This window comes from Populus nigra, chromosome 1, assembly GCF_951802175.1.
Source record: "Populus nigra chromosome 1, ddPopNigr1.1, whole genome shotgun sequence".
Lineage (NCBI taxonomy): Eukaryota > Viridiplantae > Streptophyta > Magnoliopsida > Malpighiales > Salicaceae > Populus > Populus nigra.
The window spans coordinates 28931887-28950228 of record NC_084852.1 but is presented as its reverse complement, the minus strand read 5'-3'; the positions used below and the strand labels follow the sequence as shown (position 1 = coordinate 28950228).

The following is an 18342-nucleotide window of genomic DNA, read 5'->3' as shown; positions in this document are numbered from 1 at the left end:
AGCCATTTAGTGCTTATTGGAACATGCACATATCATAAAATCCTGCTAAAGACAAGATTGTTAGGAATAATAGTTATAAAACTAAAATAAAAAGTTCAAATGAGAGAGTTCCTTACATTAAAATTCATTTATTTTGTAAGGGCTAGATGATAGTTATAGCTCTTATCAGACATCATCAAGATATTCATTAAGAATGGTGAGAATACTTTCTAACTGCTTTACCACTTTGAGGCCAACCTCTCTAAACCTAATCTCCCACCAATAATAGTCTATATGACCTGCCTTTTCTTCTCGATTAGGGTGGGGGAACTGAAGGGAGTTCAACCAAGAACGAGGCTGAAAAAACACTCTCAAACCTATGTTATGTGTTCTCAAGAACATTTCATATAGAGAACCCATTAGTTATAGCCTCTGCAATCAAGATTGAGGGTGGAGGCATAAGAATTGTTATCATATGAGCCTCTATAGGTAAGGCTGGAATACTAGTATTCACAAAGGTGGAGAATCTCTTTCTCTTAAAAAGGGTAGCAATGCCCGTAATTATTTTAAAAGGAGTTAGATTTGCTTGACCCCTAGTTTTTTTTCTGCAGAAGTCTTCGCTTTTGCCATTGTTTCCTAAAAAAAAGTGAGCTCAGGAGCAAAAAGTTCATCTACAATGGTCATCCTCCATCTCTTTCATAGTCTTGCCTCCACTCAAGTTAAGAGACGAACATCCTCTTCTTAAATTCTCCTTTACCAACCTTGCTAAAGTTTCTCATCCTCTTTCAGCTACTAATCCTGCAAAAAAAGTCAATAATGAACCTAGAGGCATAAAAAACAAGGGATAAGATATATACTTTGCAACATGGTCTGGTAATCCCCTTGGCCATCCTATTGAAGTTGTACTTGGCTGAGCCCGATGCCAACACAACACATATTTTCTCCTTATTCAGGATCAAACAAGGCCCACTGTTCACATCAAGGGGAGGTACCCTTGAATAATATAAACAACCCCAAATATTTTGCATCCCATCTTCTGGATTGATTAGCATAGTATACCTAATTATTAGCCACCCTCTTTAATTTCTTGACATGCTTAGGTTTGCTCCACAAGGTTCCCTTCATAGATCATGTGGGTCTATTGGCGAAGGAAAAGAGCCAACATATATCATTACCACCATCAATGCCAGCAACTAGATGGTAACTGGTCCTTAAGAAATTCATTGTAGGCTCGATTCTAACAAGCTTAAGAAACTTATCAAATACGAATAAGATTATCCACCTATTAAGGTGCAACTAGTTTGGACCCAACTTGAAGTTTCTAAAAAATTTCTTCACAAATCCATGTTGATGGAAGGAATATCCCAACACATACATACAAAAAAGGGTTGCAATTTCAAATTAACTTTGATAGAGCCTAAGGTTAGTAGACTTATACGTTTTGAGTTATGTACTCTCGTGACTGCCGACCATTAACAAATGTCAGACCCTTTGCACTTATCATACTAAAGGCATTATCCTTAAGGTTCTGAGGCAACCTTTCTCTCCCCTAAGATTCCTTGGTAATAATCGGAAAAGAAACTTTTTTACGGGGATAAATACTTTCCCCTTACCAAAGATGGACACTAGGGATCTACTCTCTAGTTCTAGGGCCCAATCTGATGCACCCCCATCCCTTGTTACTTCCTTTAGTTTCAGTTTGAAACCTAAACTCCTCAATGGAGGTAGTAATATCCTTATTCCTAAAGTTAGATCTAACTCTTTTAGGTCTATTTTGATGTTAAAAAAGATGATGAAGAAAGAAGCTTTTGGTGGAAAATACTTACAAATACGTTTTCTTCTCAAATTAGGGCAAAATAAACTAAGGGATTTTCAACAAAATTGTTTATCATAAGTTACAAAGATTAAAAGTAAAAGAAATAATCAAAGTTAGAATGACTAAGGTTATAAAAGAAATAATTGTTCACCCACATCATTGGATGAATGACCTTTCATATCATCTCAGATCTCTACAACTCTACTTAAATATTATATTGAATACACATTGTCATTTTGTTTTCTAAGAGGCACCTCTTTTATTGAAGACAAACCAATTGGCCATGATGAATCCTATAGTTCTATATGGGATAAATAAATCCCATGTGAAAGGTAAAAGGTCTTTTCATTCATCAATAAAGATGAGTCACTTGACCATGAAGAATCCTAACAGTTCTATATGGGACAAACAAATCTCATGGGAAAGGCAACAAGTCTCTGATTGATGGGACATATAACTCTCAGGTAAAAACAACTCTCATTAAAACTGATAACCTTTCAAATCTTTGTGTATTTAATACACAAAGACTCTGGGGTAATTGATGGATCAACATGTTTTATATATGTTATTTTTTCTTGAATCCATGTTTAAAAAGGGCAGGGTAGAGTGATAACCTAATATTATATGGGTCCAACGAGCTGCCAGACCAATCTTCTTTGAGCTTAGCTACGAGCAATATATCATAACCAATATCTTTAGGCCTAATTACACATTGAAGCCAAGTATATATGGGTTTATCGAGCTACTAGACCTAATGTCCTTGGGTTTAGCTACAAGCTGAGTCTATATACATGTGGGTCTGGCAAGCTATCAGATCTAACATCATTGGACTTAGTTATATACTGAGCCTAAATATATATGGGTGTGGCGCGCTGTAAGACTTAACTAACTGCCAGACTTAACATCCTTGGACTCAACTATGTGCTGAGCCCAATTACATATAGGTGTGGCTGGCTGCCAGACCCAACATCCTTGGACTCAGTTATGCGCTGAGCCCAAGTACATATGGGTGTGGCTAGCTGCCAAACCCAACATCCTTAGACTCAGTTACGCGCTGAACCCAAATTCATGTAAGTATGGCTAGCTGTTGAACCCAACATCTTTAGACTTAACTACAAGTTGAGTCCAAGTACATGTGGGTCTAGCAAGCTTCCAGACCCAACATTCTTAGACTTAGCTACGTGCTGAGATCAAGTACATGTGAGTTTGACAAGCTGTTAGACCTAACATCCTTGAATTCAGCCATACACCAAGCCCAAATATATATGAGCATGAATGTATATAAAATTAACAACCTTTCTAGATACACCAAGCCCAAATATATATGAGCATGAATGTATATAAAATTAACAACCTTTCTAGGCCATATATTGGACCACAAGACTTTGTTTGTTTATTCTTGTGACCCTTAATATAAAATATCAAGGTTAAAGATACTCATATCTCAACACCCTTAGGTGTATAAAAGTCTTCTAAAGATCTACCACTTTTCACTAATATTAATGATGTGTAAAAAATATTTATCCCTCATTGATATTATCAAAAGAAAATTACTTTCTAGTTCCTTCTTTATACAAGAGGACAATACTTGTGAGCTATAAATACCTTATAAATCCTTCAAGCTCTAGGTTCACAAATCTCTACTCTCTAATACATACATTTTTTTTTAGGATCTCTCTCTAAAATATCATTTCACTCTCTCTCTAAAAAGATACTTAAGTATCTGAAAGTCTTCAAATCTACTAAAAAAGAACTTTTATAGGTATCAGCCACTGATCACCTTGGCTTACTAGGAACCAGGGATTAACAATTAAACACCTTAGTTAGGAAGAATGAATTAGATTGCTAGAACTAAGAGATTAACAGATTATCCAATACATAAGCTTTACTCCTAAGCTACTTGGATTTTTTAGGACTTCATTAAGAATATGTTTGAAAGTCAATTTTGTAGAAACTACTATTGTACAGATAAAAAGATGAACATCTTAGATTCAAGCTATGCTTTATGAAAAAGGCTAAATCCTATGGCAGAAACTAAGATAAATATTAAGTTCTTTTTTCTTGTCAATGGATACATATCAAACATGTTAGAAGATCCTCTGGGTATATAAGCATTTGCTGAAATATTGAGAAAAAATAAATATATATACACCATAAGAAAACACACTAACGACTACATATCTTACCAGTTACAGATAACTCCATGTATCATACCAAAATGAAATTATACTTGCCGCCAGTATACCGATGATCTCACCCCTATATAAGATTTTAGAGTATAAACTCTACAATCTGTTGATGATGTTGTTTTGCCAAAAATGTGAGAATTACATGACTTGGTTTTGTTGAAGAAATTACACAGGGGTGTTAAAGAAGTTGGAGTTAGAAAAGGAGATAGGAAAGAGAAAGTAGGGGTTCTGGTAAAGACATAGTTATTGATGAGATAAATTTAATTTGTTAGGTTTTTGAGAAAAAAAAATTAAAGATGATATTTTTGAAATATTATTTTTAATGTTAATTTTAAAAGGAAGCATTGTAGCAAATCAGAGGGCCTTCTCTCTTATTTAGTTTTTATTTTTTTTAATGAATTGAATCACATTTACTTTGTAGGGTTTTCTAGAAGAAAGAAAAATGTTGGTATATTTAAAATGTTATTCTTAATATTAATTTTAAAATAAATTATCATAGCAAATCAGAGGGTCTCCTCTTTAATTACCTTCCCTTTGATTTGCTTTACATATTTTTTATGAATTGAATTCCATTTAATGGAATTCAAATAAAGACAAAGGTTTCAATTCGTAATATATTATTATTTTCTTTTTATTTATTACGGTTTTATGATCAGAATCACAGTTTAGGCCGGTTAACTCAGATTTTTTTAAATTGATTTTATTTAATTTTATCTTTTAATATTGAATTGATCGAGAATTAACATAAGAAATAATCTAGTTTATTAAGAAATAAAATGACATCCTAACCAAAATCGTATGTGGCAAAAAAGAAAAAAAATATCTGTTTTCGGAAATAAGAATTAGAAAATACCTTATTTTATTAAATATGAATTTGAAAATGACAAATATTCTCTTTTTATCGAAGGAGGAGATGAATCTAATACACAAGTTGACCAATTTGCTTATCACTAAAATAGAAAAATTATATACACACATATATATTACGAAACATAAAGATACGAAACATAAATACAATATTAATTATTTTAACTATTTAAGGAAGGGTCCCCATGTTAGGACTGAATGATCCAAGGTATCAAAGCTGGAAAGCAAAAGGTGATGAGAATAAGATAAACTTACGACGACGACGACGACAAGAACAGTGCATTTTAATTAGGCAGATATATGAGGAGGAGGAGGAGGAGCTTCAAGACTGCTACTCCAATGGTTAAGATTCTCAAGCTTTTAGGTTTTATTGTTTCTCTGATAATTCAGAACTACACCACTGCAAACGGGAAGATCCATCATCATAAGTTTGTGGTAACTACATCTCTCTCTCTCTACTCATCTCTCCTTCATCTTTTCATGTCCTCTCTCATCCAGTTGTTATTGCAGGTGAAATCAGCATCCTTTACTCGACAGTGCAATACAAAGGAGATCTTGACAGTAAATGGGAAATTCCCAGGGCCAACTTTGGAAGCCTATAAAGGAGATGAACTCATAGTAACTGTGTACAATAGAGCAAAATATAACATCACTCTCCACTGGTATGTGCTCCCTTGCCTACGTACAAAAATTCAAACTGTTTTTTTACAAAAGATAGTTTGATGAATTTGCTGTGTGGTGTGGGCATGGGTTTATGGAAATGGTGTAATGAATATGGCAGGCATGGAGCTAGACAAGTAAGAAATCCGTGGTCAGATGGGCCTGAATACATCACACAGTGCTCTATTCAGCCAGGAAGAAGGTTTAACTACAAAATCACATTGACTACCGAAGAAGGAACAATATGGTGGCATGCACATAACAGCTGGGCAAGAGCAACAGTCCATGGAGCCCTCATTATTTATCCAAAGCATGGATCTCATTATCCCTTCCCCAAGCCCCATGCTGAGTTTCCAATTATACTAGGTCTCTCCCCCCCCCCCTATATAATAATAATAATAATAGTAATAGTAATAGTAATAATGGTAATAGTAATAAGATCTTAATAAAAAAACATTAATTAACATTTATAACTCATTTATATAAAATTCTATTAACTCGCATGTGTTGATTCATCTATATGTTCTTCTGATTAATATATGTGTGCTCATTCTTACAGGAATTTATGGTCTAATGATACTTGAGATCAATTTGATACTGATTTTTGACGAAGTTATCCTTGTGGTTTAATTGGCATAAGTTTTGAATTTAATTGTTAAATATAAAATTTTTTATTTTATGTTTTTGATATTTTATAATATTTATATAAAATTTATTTCCTTTCTTTGGCTTTTGAAAATAAAATTAAAACTCATCTAAAAATTAAATACAACTCAACGTACATTAATAAAAAATTAACTGTTTTATTTTATTTTTGTATTTTTCGAAATAAATCAAAAATATTTCTAATGTAAATAACAACTTTAAAAAAATAACTTATAGTAATAAATGAATATAAAGTTGTCAAAAAATTTTAACAATTTGTTTTTGGAGTCTTTAATCAATATTGATTCTCAATTTATTATTATTAGTGTTGTCGTCGTCGTCGAGGGTGGATGAAATTAATTGCTGCCTTAATATATTGTTCAATTGAAGAAAATCTCAATTAAAAGAAGAATCGAATGATGATGAATAAGACGCAATAATAGTTTGGGACACTTGATTTTAATTGCTAGCTGCAAGTATGAGTGTGTGTGTGTATAATGCCGAGGCTGGTTTTTACGTACGTAGGAGAGTGGTGGAAGAAAGATGTGATGAAAATACCTGGAGATGCAAATATAACAGGTGGTGAGCCAACTCTCTCAGCTGCTTTCACCATCAATGGAGAACCAGGATATATGTATCCATGCTCCAAAGCAGGTACGTATATATGCTAGCTCAAGGAAGATTCTTGCTCAAACTGGTTTGGTTCGAGGGCACAGGTGCTTGCGTACCTTTGAAAAATGATGGCAAAATGATTTGCTTCATATATTGTGCATGCAGGCACCTTTAAAATGATGGTGGAGCAGGGAAAAACCTTTCTCCTTCGGATAATCAACGCAGTATTAGATGAAAATCTGTTCTTTTCCATAGCAAAACACAAACTGACGATAGTGGGAAAAGATGGGTGTTACTTGAAACCATTTACATCAGACTATCTAATGATCACCCCTGGCCAAACCATGGATGTGTTATTTGAAGCAAACCAACCTCCCAGCCACTATTCCATGGCTTCTAGGGCATACTCGAGAGCTTTTGGGGCTGGTTTCGATAACACAACAACAACAGCCATCGTAGAATACCATGGCATTTATCATCTGCCGAAATCTCCTCATTTTTCACCTCTTCCTCCATACAATCGAACACAAGCATCCACAGACTTCACTAAGCAGTTTCGGAGCCCAGTAAAAGCCCACGTTCCACAAAAAGTTGACACTCGTTTGTTCTTTACCATATCTGTTAACCTCCTTAACTGCAGTTCTGATAAACCTTGCGCGGGTCCCTTTGGTAAGAGGTTTGCAGCTAGTATGAATAACATTAGCTTTGTAAATCCTCCATCTTTGGACATCCTTCAAGCTTACTATTATGGGGTTGCTGGTGTTTTTGAAAGGAATTTTCCTCGTAAGCCTCCTAATGAGTTCAATTACACTGCTGAGAATCTCCCAGCTAACCTTTTGACACCAAGTTTTGGTACTGAGGTGAGGGTTTTGAAGTACAACGCAAGTGTTGAGATCATTCTTCAAGGGACAAATGTATTAGCTGCTGATAACCATCCCATCCATTTACATGGCTACAGCTTTTACGTGGTTGGAAGGGGATTTGGGAATTTTGATCCCAATAAGGATCCTTCAAGATATAATCTTGTTGATCCACCTGAGGAGACTACAGTTGGAGTTCCTCATAATGGATGGGCAGCGATCAGATTCAGAGCAGATAACCCAGGTAAGAAATTGAAGTAATTATTTTACTTTTCTTTCTATTTCTATCCTTGATGTAATGTAATATTGTTCTGTAATGTCCCCTATGCATGCCTTGTATATTCTAGTGTGTGGCTACTACATATCTTGAATTAATATTATACTTGTTAACAAGCAGGAGTGTGGCTACTACATTGCCATATCGAGCGTCATGTAACATGGGGAATGGGAATGGTGTTTCTTGTGAAAAATGGTGTTTCTCCTCGAGCTCGAATTCTTAAACCTCCTCGTGACTTACCAAGATGTTGAAAGCATGCTTTTATGCATAATTAGCTCTCAAATTCTGTTTGTTATCTCTCCCCGTTATGCCTCTAAATCAAATTTCTAATTAGAGTTCAAGTTTTTTTTTTCTTAATTTTCGCATGTGGGTTACACTTCCTAATTATTTATAAGACTATTATTATTGGGATTTTAAAGTCACTCTTATCATGGATGAAAAAAATTAATTAACTTATATATATATATATATATATATATATATATATATTGGATAACTTAAATCACCCTGTTTTAATTGTATTACACTCTATATATACAACTATTATACTGATATACTAAAGATCTTTCCAACTAAAGGAATTAATAGTTAAAGTTATAAAATAAAAGATATTTTGATGCTTAAAAGTTTTTTTTTTTTTTTGTTAATTTGACAATAAAATGTTTTTTTATAGCATATTTGAACTTTATTTTGGTGTTTTATATAGAAGCTTTTAACAAGCACATGCAAATGATGTGCAAATTAAATAAAATATTTTGACTACCACTTATAATGGATATAATTGAAAAGGAGGCGCATGAACAATAAAAATATATTATATCAGTCTTCGTTAACCCAAGTTAACATGTCAAATTCACGACCCCAATTATTAACATGACCTCAACGAGCTCACCCGGTTGGTCATCTGTTTCTTTCTTTTCTCTTCCCTTCTTCTCTCCTTTGATAGGCCTTCATTAGGCTCGGGTGGGATGAAATTCTGGAATAAATTGAAGAGTTATTAGAGTATCTTAGAATAAACTGAATAAAATGGGAAAAAATATCTTGCACGTGTATTACAAGCACTAGCATGCAAAAGAAGTAATCATTTGGGGAGACACATGCAACTTCATCCGACCTTTAATGATGGCCTTCTTTAATGTCTTTGTAATTGCTCAACAAGACCTTCCTTTCAGGGTGGCGTGTGGTGGCGATAGATCTAGCTCTGATATAAATCTAATGACCAATTCTTCTTCTCTTCATTCTGTTCATTTCTTTCTCTCTCCTCTCGGTTTTCATGTCTGGTTTTTTCTCTATTGAAGTATAAGGTTGCATTTTTTCTCAATTTAAATTCTAGTCCATCTACTTTTATTCCTTTTTAAAATAAAATATATGAATTATTCTCCATAAAATCAAGTGTCAACCCAACATCATGATGTTTTCTCGACACCACAAGAACCCCATACCAAGCCAATCAAACCAAAATAAAGAGCCCAATATCAATTAAACGCATCGTGTAAGCCTATTTAAGGATTGAAATGAATAACAAAAAAATATGGTAATGAAAAAAAAATAAAAGAGCAAAAAAATATAAAATGAAAAAAGGCAAACAATGAATAAACAGTAAAATACCTAGCTCTTTTAGCTCTTTTACTTAATTTTCATCTTTTTATTAAAATCTCTAACCCAAATTAGGGGTAATAAAAGGGAAGCAAACATATATATATATATAATAAAATAAATTATTTATAAATAAATCATTATTTATAAATATAAAACATTTTAGGGCTCTATAATTATTGGTTAAAGCGTGAGTCATATTTAAACTATTAATTTATCTCCAGACTAAAATAAAGATAAAAAAGAGTCTTTTCTATTTTTATTGATATGAGCTTTAGTAAGATCATATTATTGTAATATAATACCATCCCTGTTAGCTCCATAACTGCTTGATAAAGCATGAGTCATATTTAAATTATTTATTTATCTCTAAATTAAATTGAAGATAAAAATTAGTTTTTTATTTTATTTTCATTGATATGAGCTTTAATAAGATCATATTATTGTCATGGGGCACCATCCCAATTAAAATAAAAATAAAAAACCTAAAATATAACTCATATTTATTGTGAGTTATGTCTTAAAGCATTGTTAATTCCATAGTGCTTCTTGTTTTTTTTTTAACTTTATTTATTTTCTATTTCATCCTTACAATTAATGTTTGCATTGATTTATGTGTCACAATTCACTTTAATTTGCATTTAATTGCCTATAGGGGTCTCGATTTTATGTTTAGGTTCAACTTCATTTTGTTTGTGTTCTTAATCATCTTGATGGACAAAGGAGAAAGTCATGAAAAAATTGAGAGGAGAGAGAAAATATTTGGAGTTTCATGAAAGTTGTATAAAACTTATATCTAGCTAAAAAAGGTATATCCAAACTTGAGGAGGTTTATTTAAACCATTCTAGTTTTTTTGGACCAATTTTATGATGTTTTTTGGATTAATAATAAATTTACTAGGGTTTTTATGATGTTTTATAGGTTCAAGAATTAAAATTCAACTTTATAGAACTAGACGATAACAAGTCATTTGTCTATATGAATGACACACTATCTATTTTATTTTAAAAAAATTAGATAAAAGACACGGTCCACCCATTAAAAAAAAAATATAAAAAGATCAAATGCACGAGCCTAAAATTAGAGACACATTCATGTTTGGAATCATTTTTTGGGCAAAGTGTGCTGGCCAATTCTCCTCAGCCAAATATCTTACCTTTTTTATATTTATTCTTTATTTTTATTTTTTGAATCAAAGTCACCACAAACAAAATAATTAAAAAGATATTAACCAACTTCACCATAGTTTTCAAATAAGATTATAATTTTTATAACAACAACAATAACAATTACTTTATAAATTATAATAGGTGAGTCTAATATGAAAAACTTATAAAAAAAATATTCTCATGAATATTAATTAAAAATAAAATATATATTTTGTTATTTCTTATTGTAAAGTTTTTACATTATTTTTAATTAATTATTCTAATTTTTTTTATCTTATCACTTACAAATTGTCGAGTCATTTTTTTTATTGAACCTTAATTTTTAGATCATGATAAGTTTCTTTTTAAAAAAATAAAATCTAGACCTTTAAAACTCAATTTTCAACTTGTTTTCACTAGAAACATATCTTAGAAACAATATAAGAACCTTAATAACCCCATCTCTAACCTTAAAATACATTTTAATCTCCCTAAAAATAAAAACCTAATTCAAAAAAAATAATTACAGACTCTAATCTTATTTTTTAGGTATAATTAAAGGGCAAAATAACCACATTTGAACTCCCCTCTCTAGGACTAAGATTGATTTTTTAAAAAAGTCATAATATGATCTTTTAAAATCATTATTTCTTCTCTTTCTTTTTCAATGATTTTTTCTCTCATCCCCTAGAATTTAAAACTGAAATGTGATAAAATAAATTTCAAGGGCTGAAAAGTCAAAACATAAAACTCCATGGATCAAATTATAAAAAATAAAATCTTCAAAGACTAAAATAAAATTTTAATAGGCAATTAAGAACTTTCATCCAAATTGTACCTTTTCTCTCTAAGAAACCAAAATATTTTATAGGTAATTTAGCATTTTCTGTCAATTATTCTAACGAAAACTCTTAATAGAGAAATTAAAATATAAAATTGATATAAAAAACATATAGTTTTGATATAAAATTGATAGTACCTAGATAGTTTTGGAATATATTTAAGGTTCATACTTAAAACTATAAAAGAGAGCGAAAGAGAGATTTCTCCATTAAAAAATCAATTACTTTATTAAGAGTGTGTTTAGTATAAAAAAAAAAACTATTTTCTTTTTAAATTTTTTTTCTAATTAACTAATACTCTAAAAAGTGTGGTGAAAATTTGTAACTTTCCCTACACCACATACTTTTTTTTCATTTTCCCCCTTTTAAAGAGAGATTTCTCCATTAAAAAATCAATTACTTTTTTTTCATTTAAGGCTTTATATTTTTTGTTTCCTTTTTTTTTCCAAGATTGTCTTCTTTTTTTAATTTTTTTTTAAATTTATCTTTGTCGATTTTTTTTTAATATTGAACTGGTTAAAAACTGAGTTATGTAGTTTTTTTCTTTAAAAAATTATGGATTACTACAATGTTTCCCTACATGGTTTTTGTTTTTTTTAAATAGTCTTTGTCGATTTTGTTTCGTAGTTTTTTTTAAAAAACACTGTGAATTGTTATAATGTTTTCCAACATGATTTTTGTTTTGCTACAGTATTTCCCCACATGTTTTTTCTCAAAATTATATTTGTTGATTTTTTTTAATATTGAGCTGGTTGAGAATTCAGCTTTAACTTCCCCCACATGTTTTTTTTTTTTTCATTTTTTTACCTTTTGTTTTTCCAAAATTGTCTTCTTCTTTCTTTTTTTTTTCAAATTTTTGTGTTTTTTTTTCAGAATTGTTTTTGTTGATTTTATTTTTTAATATGAAGCTGGTTAAAAATTTAGCTTTGTAGTTTTTTTTCTTTAAAACGTCGTGGATTGCTATAGTATTTCCCCACATGGTTTTTTTTATTATTTTTTAATGATTTTTTTCTAGAATTGTCCTTGTCGATTTTATTTTTTTCATATTGAACTGGTTGAGAATTTAGCTTCGTAAATTTTTTTCTTTAAAACATTGTGAATTGTTATAGTGTTCCCCTACATGATTTTTTTATGATTTTTTTTAAAATTTTCTTTATCGATTTTATTATATTTAATATTGATCTGATTGAGAATTACAATTGTATATTTTCTCATGAAACACTATAGATTGTTACAATGTTTCTCTGCATGGTTTTTTTTTCTTTTGTTTTTTTTTTGTTATGATTTTTTCCAAAATTTTCTTTGCTCATTTTATTTTTTAAATATTAATCTGATTAAGAATTTAGCTTTATAGTTTTTTTTTAAAACATTGTGGATTACTACAGTTTTTTCTTTATATTTTTTTTTATTTTTTCATAAATTCACGACAATGCACAAACATGTCACAAGCCCGCGACATCACGCGGTCATGACATCTAGTAAAAAAAAAATGATAGAATGTGCTCATTTGTTGATAGTGAAAAGAAGAATATCAAGGTTATAACTATTTTTTTATATAGAAAATAAAACTATAATTTATAATAGTCATCTTAATATTTTTATAAAATATGATTTTGATCATTCAAATTAAAAATTATTATGAAAAGTTATATTGTTAACTAAAAATAATTTATATTAGATTTATAAAAAAAAATGAAATTTATAACACTGGCTAAATAAATAAATAAAAATTAATTTCTTATATTGCTAAAAGGTACTTGTATGTAAAAAAGAAAAGAAAAATATATTGTTAATGTTTTTTTTTTATTTAAAAAACAGTGAAAAATGAATATTGCCTTATCCGTAAACGGTGGAACGTATTCAAAGAACATAAATGTAATTTACTAATAGCGAACCCTTTGGCTTTCATTCCATCCTCTTCAACGAAACAAAGAACAACTTTTCATTTCCCTTCCTTACCATCGTCGCCTAAAAAAAAATCCCAAATATATTTTTTATATATATATTATTAGCAAGCATGGTTTAGAAGTATCCTCTTGTGTGGGGGATTGGTCGAAACAGCAAAAGCCGAACTCGAAAGATTCAAGAAGCCTAAAAAAGGCTGCCCATTTCTTCTCTCCTTAAAGGGTAAGAGAGAGTAGATTTTGTGTGGGATTCTGTCTCTTTCGTTATGGTGGATGATGGTTTTGTGAACGCTTCTTCTAATTGCAACGGCAACAGCAACAGCAACGGCAACCAAGAGAGCCCAAGAAAAACAAAAGATATTAATAAGAAGAAGAAGAAGAAGAAGCGTGGCGGGAGCAAGAAGAAGATGACTGTTGAGCAGACCTTGGCTTCCAAATCTGTCAGCGAATGGGTTTACTTGGATCGGAAATTGGTTGCCGATGATTTCGATTTTGGAGTGCACAAGACTGTGATGATGAGGAGAGAAGACAAGGTTGTCTTTGAATTGCATACTCATTCCAAGTTCAGTGATGGCTTCTTGTCTCCTTCCAAGCTTGTGGAGCGAGCTCATGGAAATGGGGTCCGTCTTTTTTCTTTTTTTTTTTTATACTGGCTAGACATGCTGAGTGTTTAATGCTTTTGTGATGGTGTTAGAATGACATGTACTGAATAAATTTCTCAATTGTTTTTTTTTCTTGATTAATGCCTTTATAAAAAGGCAAATCTCTTTAGCATGTTAGTAGTTGTAAGCATTCAAACTCATCAGATTAAAAAACTTTTTTTTATATCACGCGGCCTGGTTTTGTTCAATCTAGGCTTCAGCTCAAAGCAAGCGCCAATCTTGTCTGGGTTTGATCCTTTCACATTTTGTCTTGGATTAAAATGCAAGGAGTTTGGGGTTTTAAATTGTTACATAGATGTTGAATTATCAAAATTGTTAGTTATTACAGTCAGGAAACTCAGCTCATTAATTATAGTCTAAGTTATTCGGTCGAGATTGCATTATTAGGTCTTGGAGGAGTGTTTATCTGTTATATAACAATGATTTTGTTTTCTTAAGGAGTTTATGTAATGGATGATGCCCTTGCAAGGCTGTATAAACTTTTTTTTTTGGTGATTGCTATGTTTTGCTTTATCCATTCTTTCTGGATTTAGTGCCAATATCTTAATTAGTAAAATTTGTTCAGAACAGGTGAAAGTTCTTGCTCTCACTGATCATGACACAATGTCTGGTATACCTGAAGCTACAGAAGCAGCTCGCAGATTTGGCATCAAGATAATCCCAGGTGTTGAAATAAGCACAATGTTCTCTCCAAGGTATCTGCTTTCATCAAAGTTCAGGATTTACTGCAGTAGTGGGTGGTCATATTGTTACGAGAACTAATGAAAAAGAAAATTTTAAAAAATAAATTCCATTTCCATCTTTGTAATTTGTCTATATTTCCGCTATTTGGTCAATTGATCATAACGCAGAAATCCTGAAGCAGAGGAGCCAGTGCACATCCTGGCATATTACAGCAGCGGTGGGCCAACTAGGTCTGATGAACTGGAAAAGTTCTTGACTAACATAAGAGATGGTCGTTACCTTCGTGCAAAGGACATGGTCTTGAAACTCAACAAACTCAAGTTGCCTCTTAAGTGGGAGCACGTTACTAGAATTACAGGAAAAGGAGTTGCTCCTGGAAGACTGCATGTGGCTCGAGCTATGGTTGAAGCAGGCTACGTAGAGAACCTGAAACAAGCTTTTGCCAGATATCTGTATGATGGTGGACCTGCTTATTCCACGTAATGATCCAGTTCTTTTTTAGTTAATTGGCTATACTGAGCACATTTCTTATTCAGAGAGTTGATGGGTGTAAATTATTTTTGTGCTGTTGAACAGAGGAAATGAGCCTCTTGTAGAGGAGGCAGTACAATTGATATGTGAAACGGGGGGTGTTGCTGTGCTAGCTCATCCTTGGGCATTGAAAAACCCTGTTGCAATAATACAAAGGTTGAAAGATGCAGGTCTTCATGGGATGGAGGTTTACAGAAGTGATGGCAAACTGGCTGGTATGTTGTTTTTGCACCGTCCCCAACTACCCCCCTTCTTTCTATCCTCATATCTTAAATTAAGGTTTTTCTTTTTTCCTTTTGAGGAGGGGTATGGCGGGCATTGAATGCTTTAGAGCTGTGCAGCATCCCCGCCCCTGAACTTTAAATAGAATGGATGTAATAATCTTGATTCTAGAGTGAATAACTTAACTGCATGTTTATCTAGGGATTATGCAATTGTCTTCTTGAAATGACCCTTAATGATTTCTTACTGAAATTTATACTGGATTTCAAAAATGTGCATTGTAATGCGTATGTACTGGTACCGAATCATACATAATAAGCTACCCTTCCTTTTTAATGTTTCTCCAACCACAATAGTCGTAACTGTTAACTGGGAGAGATGAGCTATGTTTTGGTATCATTAATCTTGATATACTGAGAAAATATGATCAATGAGTTTATAGTCATTTTGAAATTGGTTTAAACTTAGAATTGTTTCCTTTCTATATAAAAAATCTGAAAATTCATCGTGAATCATGCCACTAGTGGTAATAACACATTTTCCTGTTTTGTTTAGAATATAGAGACTAGAGTGCATTGTGGATCGCTTAAGATTGAAATTCTACTACTATTATTTATGGAAAAGCTGAATTCTCTTAATTTTGGGATGAAGTTAATTCCAGCATTGTTGGTCTAAATGAGAATATGCATTTTTCATCACTGACCTTTTCGCTGCACTAGGATGCTTGGTATACATTTCTGCTTTCGCGTTTCCTTTGTTCTTCCATCCTCATTTTGTCTTCATTTTGTTCTCTTTTGAACAGTATACAGCGACCTAGCAGATGCTTATGGTCTTTTGAAGCTAGGAGGGTCCGATTATCACGGAAGAGGTGGGAACAGTGAATCTGAACTAGGAAGTGTTAACCTCCCAGTAATTGCTTTGCACGACTTCCTGAAGGTAGCACGCCCAATCTGGTATGGTGCCATAAAAGATATTTTTGAGAGATATGCTGAGGAGCCCTCTGATTCGAATCTAGCAAGGATAACGAAGTTTGGGGGGACAAAGATTTTAAAGGGAAATTCCCCAATGAGTTGCGGGAAGGACTTGATTGATCGTTGCTTATCATTGTGGTTAACAACTGAGGAGAGGCAGACAGCCGAGTTTGAGGCCATTAAAATAAAGCTCTCCTGTGTTACGATTAATCAAGGTGTGGGACTTGCGTTCCTATAGAGAGCCACTAACTCAAGCTGAGATGTTTCCTTTTGCCACTGTCAAAAAACACAGAAGAGAATTATTTCCTTTTGCAAATTTTTCATGTTCAAGTGATCAGTTTATTATCCATTTTTTGTCTTAACTGATTACGCTTTTAACTGGAATATTTATGAATGCATTATCTTAAGTAGTGTTTGATAGAACAACATTATAGAATCTATCCTGTCTGATAATGGTTGACAAGATATACAAAGGTTTTCTACTCGTTTGATGATGGTGGAAAAGATAAGACAAAGGTTTGGAATATTATTGAGAGATGATGATCTTTTTCCCTGGTCATATCAATATACATATTTTTATTTTATTTTAGCTGTTTTCTACAGCAATTTTTTTTTCCCCATCATAATATAAGGGAAAAAAAGTAGTTTGAAGCAGAAAAATAATTTATTTATTCAAAATCACTTCTCATTCCTAAAATAAATACAAATTTGGATGCACTATAAATTTGATAATTTGTTACATATCTAAAAGCTTGTGAATTGCATGTAAATTCCATCACAAGTCAGGATATTTTTAAACTAGCTTATGTATTAATAAAAATTATTTTTTATTTATTGATGATTTTAAAAATGCATCTTTCACATTAACCTGATATATTAAGAGAAATTAATAAAAAAATTTCTGGTATTTGCTCTAAGATTTTAACTTAAGAAATCAAGAGAGGGGATCGACACTATATAGATAGTAAAATAAGTAGATAACAATCACATAAAAATGAAAAACAAATTCTCACCACTATGAGGCACAACATCAAAAGGATACAAATGAAAGTACACCACAACTCCAAGGATATCAATGAACTCATCGCTTCTATAAATTCAACGCTCAAATAGAAATATGTAAGTAGTTAAAGAGCTAAAAGATCATAATCATACATTTTTAATTCAAATCCAACACGTAACCTTAATTACATGGTTGAAAAATCTCTATATACTTATTGGAATTAATGTACAAGTTGATTCAGATACCGATGTTAATTAAAAAAAATCACTATATACTTTAATGCATGTTTTTTACTTATTGAAATGCAAATAACAACATATAAAACTTAAATTGATAGTCTACACATATAAAATAAAATAGTTATAACTTCTCGTAGGCAATTGTTGTTGTAAAGGATATTTCAATGAGGTTCAAGGCTTGTTTAAGAATCATGTCATCCTTAAGTTGATTTTTAGATATAAAAAACACAATCAATACACACAAACGAGCATATAAGAAAAAGCAAAAGCAAAAATCTTTTATATATATATGAATATAATAAATTCTTAACATCTAAAGGACAATACCTATTTGAGGATCTTACTATTCATGTGTTGATTATTTGATAGAAAAAAGATAATCAACCTAAACAATTATACAAAAGAAACTCTTTTTTCTATATGAAAATACCCCTATCATTTATTTTGTAAAAAGTTAATAGAAAATATTTATTATGACACAACTTTTACACAAATTAAACATACATATCCACGCATAAAATTTTCACACCAAGGTCAAACAATTACATCTTGGATAATCCTATTGCAACTCATCCTTCTAACCTCATCATAAGGTATTAATTTCAACCTTCTCACACCTTCAAAAATAAATATT

The 18342-nt window shown here is 31.6% G+C and overlaps 2 protein-coding genes across 2 annotated transcripts; both read left to right on the top strand.

Annotated features, from left to right (window-relative positions):
- Nucleotides 1–5190: 5190 nt before the first annotated feature.
- On the top strand, nt 5191–8156 carry LOC133700133 (laccase-14). The gene is made up of 6 exons (XM_062123687.1): nt 5191–5286; nt 5362–5513; nt 5633–5877; nt 6682–6810; nt 6934–7872; nt 8026–8156. Exons 1-6 carry the CDS (start codon nt 5191–5193, stop codon nt 8154–8156), a joined length of 1692 nt encoding a protein of 563 aa, XP_061979671.1.
- Nucleotides 8157–13395: 5239 nt separating this feature from the next.
- On the top strand, nt 13396–16892 carry LOC133683182 (uncharacterized). Its single transcript, XM_062106726.1, has 5 exons — nt 13396–14016; nt 14629–14753; nt 14910–15221; nt 15319–15488; nt 16298–16892. The coding sequence occupies exons 1-5, from the start codon at nt 13663–13665 to the stop codon at nt 16702–16704; spliced, it is 1368 nt and encodes a 455-aa protein (XP_061962710.1). The 5' UTR covers nt 13396–13662; the 3' UTR covers nt 16705–16892.
- The last annotated feature ends 1450 nt before the right edge of the window (nt 16893–18342 follow it).

Coding starts and splice junctions, on each gene's coding strand:
- LOC133700133 (XM_062123687.1), top strand. CDS start 5,191: ATGGTTAAGATTCTCAAGCTTTTAGGTTTTATTGTTTCTCTGATAATT. Junction 5,514..5,632: donor TATAACATCACTCTCCACTG/GTATGTGCTCCC, acceptor TGAATATGGCAG/GCATGGAGCTAGACAAGTAA. Junction 5,878..6,681: donor TGAGTTTCCAATTATACTAG/GTCTCTCCCCCC, acceptor TTACGTACGTAG/GAGAGTGGTGGAAGAAAGAT.
- LOC133683182 (XM_062106726.1), top strand. CDS start 13,663: ATGGTGGATGATGGTTTTGTGAACGCTTCTTCTAATTGCAACGGCAAC. Junction 14,754..14,909: donor AGCACAATGTTCTCTCCAAG/GTATCTGCTTTC, acceptor ATCATAACGCAG/AAATCCTGAAGCAGAGGAGC. Junction 15,222..15,318: donor GGTGGACCTGCTTATTCCAC/GTAATGATCCAG, acceptor GCTGTTGAACAG/AGGAAATGAGCCTCTTGTAG.